This window comes from Pseudorasbora parva, chromosome 3 (genome assembly GCF_024679245.1).
Source record: "Pseudorasbora parva isolate DD20220531a chromosome 3, ASM2467924v1, whole genome shotgun sequence".
In the NCBI taxonomy this organism is placed as follows: domain Eukaryota; kingdom Metazoa; phylum Chordata; class Actinopteri; order Cypriniformes; family Gobionidae; genus Pseudorasbora; species Pseudorasbora parva.
In genome coordinates, this window is record NC_090174.1 from 1620430 (window position 1) to 1630686 (window position 10257).

The 10257-nt window shown below is 42.9% G+C and overlaps 1 protein-coding gene across 1 annotated transcript; it reads left to right on the top strand.

Annotated features, from left to right (window-relative positions):
* Nucleotides 1-3829: 3829 nt before the first annotated feature.
* Nucleotides 3830-9237, top strand: LOC137070419 (proteinase-activated receptor 3-like). The gene is made up of 2 exons (XM_067437538.1): nucleotides 3830-3897; nucleotides 8124-9237. The coding sequence occupies exon 2, from the start codon at nucleotides 8149-8151 to the stop codon at nucleotides 9031-9033; it is 885 nt and encodes a 294-aa protein (XP_067293639.1). The 5' UTR covers nucleotides 3830-3897; nucleotides 8124-8148; the 3' UTR covers nucleotides 9034-9237.
* Nucleotides 9238-10257: the final 1020 nt, after the last annotated feature.

Sequence of the window (10257 nt, forward strand, 5' to 3'; positions counted from 1 at the left end):
GGAGGCAGGTCACCGCCTCGCACTCCTTAACCCCTGACTTCTGAGCTCATGGTATTTCTTTCACCGGGATATTGGAGATGTGTTTTGGACAGGTTAAAGGAAGAGTGGTAAGCAAGCTGGGATCCGTTTGTACCCGCTGTAACTTTAATGGGCCCTGATAAAGATGGATCCCATGCCTCCGTGATGGATCGAGTCACTGAGCACCGGCGTTGGAAACTGATGCTTTTATCTTACTTTATTTAGGCCAAGCTGTGGTTCACCACACATTTAGGTTCTGGACATTAACATTAATGAATGACCAGAGCACTTTCTATGAGCACACTGCTGTGCATGTGATACTTCGGCTTTGTTTAGCACTAATTATTCAATGCATTTGCAATATTTTGCATGCATGCACAATGCGTGGCTCTGAATGTGGCTGAAGTGCTGTGTGAATGATGACTGCAGCTTTCAGAAAGACGGTAAATAGGTGATGAATATATTCATTGTTCCGATAAAGGTATTGATATTCGCTATATCCAAATACTGTGAATTAATACCCACATAAATCTGCATTCATTTCAAATGTTTCCAGTGGCTCGATGTCTGTAAATCACCACGAGTGAAATGATTTTCTGGCAGTAACGCAGCCGTCCTGGAGTGAACATAACTCAGCCGAAAGAGTCACGGAGCAGCCGATAGGTTGGGTCAACCGATCGACAGCCACTTGACCCCTGTTGACCTCTGCGGCCAATAAGGCTAATGGTGGAGTAAGGCTAGAGCCGTAGCCGTGACACAGGGGTCTAACGCAGCCGGACTTCAACATGCTCCTCATTAGCACTGACCTCTCTCTTTCTCTCTCTCTTTTTCTCTCCTCACTCCCTCTCTCGAAGTCAAGCTGCAAAATTGGTGTATTAATCAGGACTTGTCTTAAAGTCACCATGAAACCCCCCCTCCCTCGTTGCTATTGAAGAAGCTAAAGATGACAAAAGTGCTTCTGTCGCACAAAGGTAAAAAAAAAACAAAAAAACATTTTACCTTTACATTAAATAATTTAGCAGACACTTTTATCCATAAAGGTGGGTACAGTATCTAATAATTATATTCAAATTACGCAGATATTCAATATTTCCTCAAAGTAAAATTGAAAATAATAATCTTAGTAGTTACTTGAGTATAGAGTTAAAAATTATCCAATCAAATGGGAGGAGTATTAATTTAACCTCTTAACTGTCACTGTCCCGCTAGCGGGACGCTTGGTGCTGTTTTTTGAAGACCTTTTTTCATATCATATATTTTAGTAATTAGTATATGTAGCTATAGGTTTTTTAAATAAGAGATATAGAATAGTAAGTGTTAGTATTAATGGGTCAAGAGTTGCCAAAAAAGATACATCTTCAGCCGTTTCTTGAAAATGACTCAGCAGTCCGGGTTGAGTTAGGCAGGTGAAGGTCAGTAAAAAAGTGATTTTGTACCACAAAGTGCCGTTCACTTGGAGAACTCAAGCTTCTGGAGGACACGCATATCTGAAGTAATGAGTTTAAGTATAGGGGTGAAATGTCCTGTAGGCAAACATCCGTGCCTTGAATTTGATGCGAGTGCAAGTTTATGAGGAGGGTGTGTAACGTGCGCTCTCTTCGGCTTGATAAATGATCACTCTTCTGGATTCTGGATTTACATATTACATAAGTCAATGTATCTATTATGCACAATGTATCTACAATGTATCTATTATTGTCCTGGATCATTGTCTCGTATATTGTCCTAAGCTACTGCACTTTATGTTTTGTGTAATGTTCCATGTTGCACCATGGTCCTGAGGAAACGCCATCTCATTCCAGTGTATACATGTATATAGGGGAATGATAATAAAGACGCACTTGACTTGAGAGAAGAGAAAGGGTCCCAGCACTGAGCCCTGAGGCACTCCAGCAGCTCTAGATGATAGCAGTGATGGAGAAACCATGTTTCTGAAGGACAGATCTAGTGATGAGATGTAGATGAAGAGAAGCAGTCCCAGCACTGAGCCCTGAGGCACTCCAGTAGCTCTAGATGACAGCAGTGATGGAGAAACCATGTTTCTGAAGGACAGATCTAGTGATGAGATGGAGATGGAGAAGAGAAGCGGTCCCAGCACTGAGCCCTGAGGCACTCCAGTAGCTCTAGATGATAGCAGTGATGGAGAAACCATGTTTCTGAAGGACAGATCTAGTGATGACATGTAGATGGAGAAGAGAAGCAGTCCCAGCACTGAGTCCTGAGGCACTCCAGCAGCTCTAGATGATAGCAGTGATGGAGAAACTATGTTTCTGAAGGACAGATCTATAGTGATGAGATGGAGAAGAGAAGCGGTCCCAGCACTGAGCCCTGAGGCACTCCAGGAGCTCTAGATGATAGCAGTGATGGAGGAACCATGTTTCTGAAGGACAGATCTAGTGATGAGATGTAGATGGAGAAGCGGTCCCAGCACTGAGCCCTGAGGCACTCCAGTAGCTCTAGATGATAGCAGTGATGGAGAAACCATGTTTCTGAAGGACAGATCTAGTGATGACATGTAGATGGAGAAGAGAAGTGGTCCCAGCACTGAGCCCCGAGGCACTCCAGGAGCTCTAGATGATAGCAGTGATGGAGAAACCATGTTTCTGAAGGACAGATTCAGTGATGAGATGTAGATGGAGAAGAGAAGTGGTCCCAGCACTGAGCCCCGAGGCACTCCAGGAGCTCTAGATGATAGCAGTGATGGAGAAACCATGTTTCTGAAGGACAGATTCAGTGATGAGATGTAGATGGAGAAGAGAAGTGGTCCCAGCACTGAGCCCCGAGGCACTCCAGGAGCTCTAGATGATAGCAGTGATGGAGAAACCATGTTTCTGAAGGACAGATTCAGTGATGAGATGTAGATGGAGAAGAGAATGGTCCCAGCACTGAGCCCCGAGGCACTCCAGGAGCTCTAGATTAGATCTATTATGATTTCTTTTGTTTTGTTTTTTGTCTTAAGAATGAGGTCGTTTTCCTTGCACCAAGTAGTTAGTATCTGGAACTCCTCTCTGTATGCAAGTTCATTATTGTTGGATATGAGTCCCACTATAATTGTATCATCTGCAAATTTGATGAGAGTATTTGAATTATGGGAGGAGGTACAGTCGTGTGTGAACAGAGAACAGTGCTGGACTGAGAACACAGCCTTGAGGGACCCCAGTGCTAACAATGATGTTATGAGAGCAGTGGTGGTCCAACCTGACGTGCGGTGGTCTATTAGTGAGAACATTTTCAATCCAGTGGCAGAGAAGGGCTCCCAGACCCCGTATTTGCAGTTTGTTGACTAGTTTTATTGGTTTGACGGTATTAAACGCAGAAGAGTAGTCCACAAACAACATCCTGATGTAGCTGTTGGGATTTTCCAAGTGGAGCTGCGTGCCGTGCAATTGAGATAGCATCGTCTGTGGATCTGTTGTTCCTATATGCAAACTGATGGTTGTCATGATCAGAGGGGATACATGATTTAAGGTGAGACAAAACCAGTCTCTCAAAGCATTTCATAATCACCGGCGACCTTTTTGTCTTATTCTTCCTTCCAGATGAAGCACCATGTCATCTTCACGTAACAAATGACAGTGAATCTCACAGAGAACACCAGTTGTTTACCACCAAATTTTGAGTCCCATCATTGCCAATGGTGAAGACGTGCTTCTACACGTCTTCTGAACCAATCCCGCCATCCACAAACCTGTTCCTCACAAAGCCAGTAAAATGTTAACATGTTATCTGGTCCATAAAATCAATAATATGCAAATAGTTCTTCTGTAAGTGAATTTCCCTTTCCATTTTGGTTTAGTCTCTGGAACGCTTGGCTTCGTCAGTGTCTTCAGCTTAAAATGAGCCGTCAGTCCCTCAATGAACTTCAGGAACTCAAGACAGGTAAGAGAAGATGCTAACACTGTTTCTCTATGGAACTTCATACATCTAACAACTGGTGGTTTAAGACATTTCATATTCAGTGACACTTATTGCTTAAGCTGTATTGAAACTACACTCTAAAAAAAAACGGTGCTATATAGCACTAAAAGTGGTTCTTTGGCTTGTAATCATAGGGGAAACACTTTAAGTGCTGAAAAGCACCAAATCATGGTGCTTCAGTGGTTCTTCAGTGGTTCTTCAGCAGTTCTTTGGGATGACTGAAGTGTTATATAGCACCGTTACCATATACAGGACCTGTTAAGCCCCTGTATGGTTCTTCAGCGGTTCTTCAGTGGTTCTTTGGGGTGATAAAGGTGCTATATAGCACCACTGCCATACAAAGAACCTTTCAAGCCCCTTTCAAGTTTCTTTACACACCAAATAACTACTTTTGGTGCCGTTTAGCACCATTATTGAGGAAGAAATAAAATGTGATATGGCACCTCTTATGGGTTCTACATAGCCCCATTTGACAAAGGTGCTGTATAGCACATTTGAAGATATGGTGCTATTTGGCACCAAAAGTGGTTCCCCTATGATTACAAGCCAATAGCCACTTTTAGTGCCAAATAGCACCAATTTTTTTAGAGTGTACCAACTAAGGACACTGAATTATTCAACAATGAAACCCTGCAACCTGGTCTCATTGGCAAAATGTACCTGTGGCAACGTTTTTGCAAACCACAAAAGGTGTACCAATACTTATATATCGCGACAGGTTTAAAGTTAAATGTCCTCTGGGTGGCACTAAAAGCGTAGTTTTTCCCCCAGAACTGATGTTCGTGAATCTGGCACATTTTGTCACGTTGGTTTTTTAACGTACACCCAAACTAAACCCTAAACCTACACGATAATAAAAGCAAATGTGACTGACTCGTTTCTCACGGGATTCGTACGCGAGCTTTTCGCATCGCAAGTATAAATCTGTACCAGCTGAGCTATAGAGAAAGCTCAATATGTCAGAAAAACTGAACATTTGGAGCTGGCTCAGTGACGCAAACTCCAAAATGTATTCGATTACAAATCATAGAATATGGTAGAAAAAAAAAAAAAATACTTGCTGTTTTATTGCCTCTATGGTTTATATCTTGGAAACGGCAGTGATATGTTTGTATTGGTACGTATTTTGTGGTTTGCAGTCACAGGTACATTTTGCTAATGAGACTAGGATCATAATGATATTTAAGAGATTCCTGAAACTGAAGAACTTTTGACACCAATGCTGTTTTCCTCTTTATTACTGTCAAGCTGTATTGACTAAAGCACTATAAACATGATTTGACAAATCTCAGTAATTATCATGTTATCATGACATAAAGTGAAAGCTGTTTTAGCATTTTAAAAAAGGACCAGAAAAGCTCAAAGCTTGTGTTTGATTCACTGATCACTGTGTGTGTGTGTGTGTGTGTGTGTGTGTGGGCATGTTTTTGTGACATATCAGGACACAAATGTGTATAATGCCATGGGTATGACACAGGTATTACAGGAGAGGGTGAAATATGAGGACATTACCCATGGCCCCACTTTACAAAAGGCTTATAAATCACACAGGAGGAGTTTTTATGAGAAAGTAAAGATGCAGAATGTTCCCTGTGATGGTTAGGTTTAGGGGCAGTGTAACGCTGCGTTCACACCAAACGCGAATTGAGTGTAAAAATCGCATCTACCGTGTCTAGTTTGACGTGGGGACATTTTGAATCCATTCGCGCCTCTAATTAGCTGTGGACGCGCATAGAAATCGAGCATTTGAAGCGAAATAGACGCGCGTTAAAGGCTCTCCAGGTGAAATATATTAAGCATTAACAGCCACACATGTGGTTCAGCCAACGCACTTCCTGGATTATCTTCACTGCATGTATATTTAAATAAAATATAAAGTTATGAAACTTCACTTCACATCAGTCAAAATGATTTGGTAGGCAATAATATATTAATTGGACCAAAGATTGCCCATTAGATGTACACAAGATGGAGAATATCTCATGTTTAACCTCTACAGAGACATCCGAGCCGGAGGCAAACGCCAGAAGAACTGGCCGAGGAAAGGCTGCTCTCGCCTGGGTTAACGAGCGCTGAGCGCCCGGAGATCGCCTGGAGCTCACAACTACAAAAACGCAAGAGTATTCTTTTTAAATAGGCACTGTCTTTATAGGTAAACCACATATTTTAGCTTAAAACAACTACACTATCAACTGAAAAGCATTAAAACTACATTTAGTGACAAAATAACAGTATTTTTTAATTATATGCAGGGTTTCTCTTCACTTTACCACGTGACAGCAGCAAGCAGCTCCTCATTGGTTGACGCTGCGCGAATTGACGGCATAGTTTAATTTTTTCAACTTGGTTGTAGACATGAATTCGCTTCAAACTAGTGATGGGAAGTTCGGTTCTTTTCCGCGAACCGGTTCTTTCGGACAGTTCGTTTCAATGATCCGGTTAAAAAAACCGGATCACCGGTTCTTTTACGTCTTTACGTAATGACGTCATTTCTATCATCCCGGCGGATGAAAATACATTCAAACACATCCATATAAAGTATTTCTAATCAAAACTTAGTATAGTAATAATTATAATTGACATCATCATCATCTTGGAAACATTTTTTCATTTATGTTTTGCAACAGCACTAAATACAGTTTAGTACAGAACTGAATCGATTGTTACAACATCTACTTCAAGATATTAGTTTTATTTCTAGTTTGAGAGACTGTCACTGTCACTGTCGTGCAAACACTGATGTTTTACACGGATTAAATAAACGTACATTGACAGAATAGGCCTACTTACACAAATCCTCAGTGTTCACCCGTGCTCATGTATTATCAGCATCAGCTGTCCCAGTCCGAGAGAAACAGTTCGGTTACGCCGCTCTCACGCATGCTCAGTATCTCAGCTCACCGGTTCTCAGAATCGAACATGTCCGAAAGATCGAACGTGTCTGATAGAAACGGTTCTCGATTCTGTACCGGTGATCCGTTGCAACCGGTCGATCTGACTCGAGAACCGCTGTATCAGTGTGTGTGTGTGTTGTGTGTGTGTGTGTGTGTGCTGAGCACAGGGTGCTGAGCTGCGAACTGCTGCAAGCTGAATAGTCTATATCAAACCTACTGTTTTGATTACATCTATTTTAAAATCTTTATCGACTTAGAAATTAAATAAGATAAAAGCTGTTCCTGAAAATATCATGCATTATTGATAAAACAAATAAATGTTTAATTTGACCGTTTTACAATCTATTGTTTCCAAAACTTTAAAATAATACAGTGACAGCTTTGTTATAATGTTTCCAAACGTGATTAGTTTTATACACTTAACCTTTATTTCGTTCCTCTGAACAAATAACACGCATGCGCAGCACATCGGCTCATCGGTTCTCAGTATCGAACGTGTCCGATAGAAACGGTTTTGATTCTGTACTGCTGATCCGAGGATCCGACAACCGGTACGTTCGGTTACACGCGCATGCTCAGTATCAGCTGCTCGTGAGTTCATCAGATCTCTCAGCAAAACATGTCTCACTTCAGCTAACGATTGGAGTTACAACATCTACTTCAAGATATTCGTTTTATTTTTTAGTTTGAGAGACTGTCACTGATGGCAGAAAGTTAATATCTACAGTATTTGTGGGATCAGCCCTGATTTGAGACGCGAACCGTTTAGAACGATTCAGTTCGATTTGGTGAACTGGTTCGACCGGTTCACTATAAAGATCCGGTTAAAAAGAACGATTCGTTCGCGAACCGGACATCACTACTTCAAACGCGTGAATGCACAAAAAGCACTACTCGCGCGTAACACGCCTATCGCGCAAGACGCTCAATCCGCTTCAAATTTGCGTTATTTGCGCGAACTGGACGTGCGAATGAGGCGGAATCGCGTCCATCGCGCCGTGCGAAACGCGCCTATCGCGCCGCAGGACCTCCAGATGCGCGTCAACACGCCTTTTCATTGACTTAACATGGAAATCATTCGCTCCAGACGCTCTATTCGCGTTTGGTGTGAACGCACCTTAAGGGGGATAGAAAATACGGTTTGTACAGTATAAAAACCATTACGCCTAGGGAATGTCCACATATGCCACAAAAACAAACGTGTGTGTGTGTGTGTGTGTGTGTGTGTGTGTGTGTGTGTGTGTGTGTGTGTGTGTGTGTGTGTGTGTGTGTGTGTGTGTGTGTGTGTTTTAGAGGTTGTTCTGAGCGCACAGCGAGGATGATGGCAATCCCAGAGCTGTTCAGATTTGACAATTCTCCGCTGAATATCTCGCCGGCCGAGCAGACGGTCTACGCCAAATGCGCTCACATGCCCGCCGTCCTCATCTTCTACCTGGTGCTGCAGTTCATCAACATGCTCCTGGGCATCCCGGCCAACATTATGGTTCTGTGGCTCATCTGGAAGAATAAGGGCGATTCGTCCACCTCAGACATCTTTATTGTCCATCTGGCCATTCTGGACATTTTCTTCTGCCTAATTCCTCCACTGGAACTGGCCAACCTCGTCTATTTGACCACCAGTAGCAACTGGTACGTCCTGCTCTTCTTCTACGGCGTCAAAGATTCATCTCCGCTCTTCTTGTCCTGCATCTGTCTGGACCGATATATGGCCGTCTGCCATCCCATCACCTTCACAAAACTCAAGGACAAGTGGCATCGCTCTGTGTGTGCCGGAGCCGTGTGGCTCGCTATCTTAGCTTACGCCGCAGCCAAATGTGTCGGAAACATCCCTCATTTTGAGAAAGCCTTCACCGTCATGATTGTGGCAGCCTTTGCGTTCATGCTCTTCTGTAACGTCTCCATCCTCTGGGCTCTGAGACAATCGGCTCCAGGTCGAGACGAGAGCCATCCCGTCAAGAAAAAGGCCTTTAAAATGGTGCTCATAATCCTGGCCATCATTGTTTTTAACTACTTTCCGCCGGTGGCTCTCTTTCCCTTTAAAGAGTATTTCTCTCCGGAGGTCTTCTTCTGTTATATCCACTACATCGCTTTTGGCTTTATGGACATTAGCAGCAGCATCCAGCCGGTTCTTTATCTATCGTGGGAGAAGCTCCGGAGAAACACTGGATATGTGGATGATCCTGTGTTCACCATCAACATATGAGACGTTGTTTTGAGTATCTTTACTCGCGGTGGATAATGACGTGTCTCATCAGCCTCGTGGCTCTTCATTTATTTATGACGGTAACTCTGGATTAACGCAGCATCCATTTTTCTATTGTCTTTTGGCTAGCGTATGCATTATATTAAAAGCAAATTTTGTTGAACCATTTAAGGGCAACGAGACAGAAGAGAACGAGTGCCAGAACTGCTTAGGACTCACACACACGACTTGATGTTGATAAGACTTTATTTACAGAAAAAAATGTATGTTTAGTTAATTTTTTTAATCGAGTGACTGCACTAATATACATATTATATATATACATTTAATATATACACTCACCGTAAGGATTATTAGGAACACCTGTTCAATTTCTCAATAATGCAATGATCTACTCAACCAATCACATGGCAGTTGCTTCAGTGCATTTAGGGGTGTGGTCCTGGTCAAGACAATCTCCTGAACTCCAAACTGAATGTCAGAATGTGAAAATTTAAGCAATTTTGAGCGTGGCATGGTTGTTGGTGCCAGACGGGCCGGTCTGAGTATTTCACAATCTGCTCAGTTTCTGGGATTTTCACACACAACCATTTCTAGGGTTTACAAAGAATGGTGTGAAAAGGGAAGAGCATCCAGTATGCAGCAGTCCTGTGGGAGAAAATGCCTTGTTGATGCTCGAGGTCAGAGGAGAATGGGCCGACTGATTCAAGCTGATAGAAGAGCAACTTTGACTGAAATAACCACTCGTTACAACCGAGGTATGCAGCAAAGCATTTGTGAAGCCACAACACACACAACCTTGAGGCGGATGGGCTACACCAGCAGAAGACCCCACCGGGTACCACTCATCTCCACTACAAATAGGAAAAAGAGGCGACAATTTGCACGAGCTCACCAAAATTGGACAGTTGAAGACTGGAAAAATGTTGCCTGGTCTGATGAGTCTCGATTTCTGTTGAGACATTCAGATGGTAGAGTCAGAATTTGGCGTAAACAGAATGAGAACATGGATCCATCATGCCTTGTTACCGCTGTGCAGGCTGGTGGTGGTGGTGTAATGGTGTGGGGGATGTTTTCTTGGCACACTTTAGGCCCCTTAGTGCCAATCGGGCATCGTTTAAATGCCACGGCCTACCTGAGCATTGTTTCTGACCATGTCCATCCCTTTATGACCACCATGTCCCCATCCTCTGATGGCTACTTCCAGCAGGATAATGCACCATG

What these genes read in the sequence shown, in the direction of transcription:
- LOC137070419 (XM_067437538.1), top strand. Translation starts at nt 8,149, where the DNA reads ATGATGGCAATCCCAGAGCTGTTCAGATTTGACAATTCTCCGCTGAAT.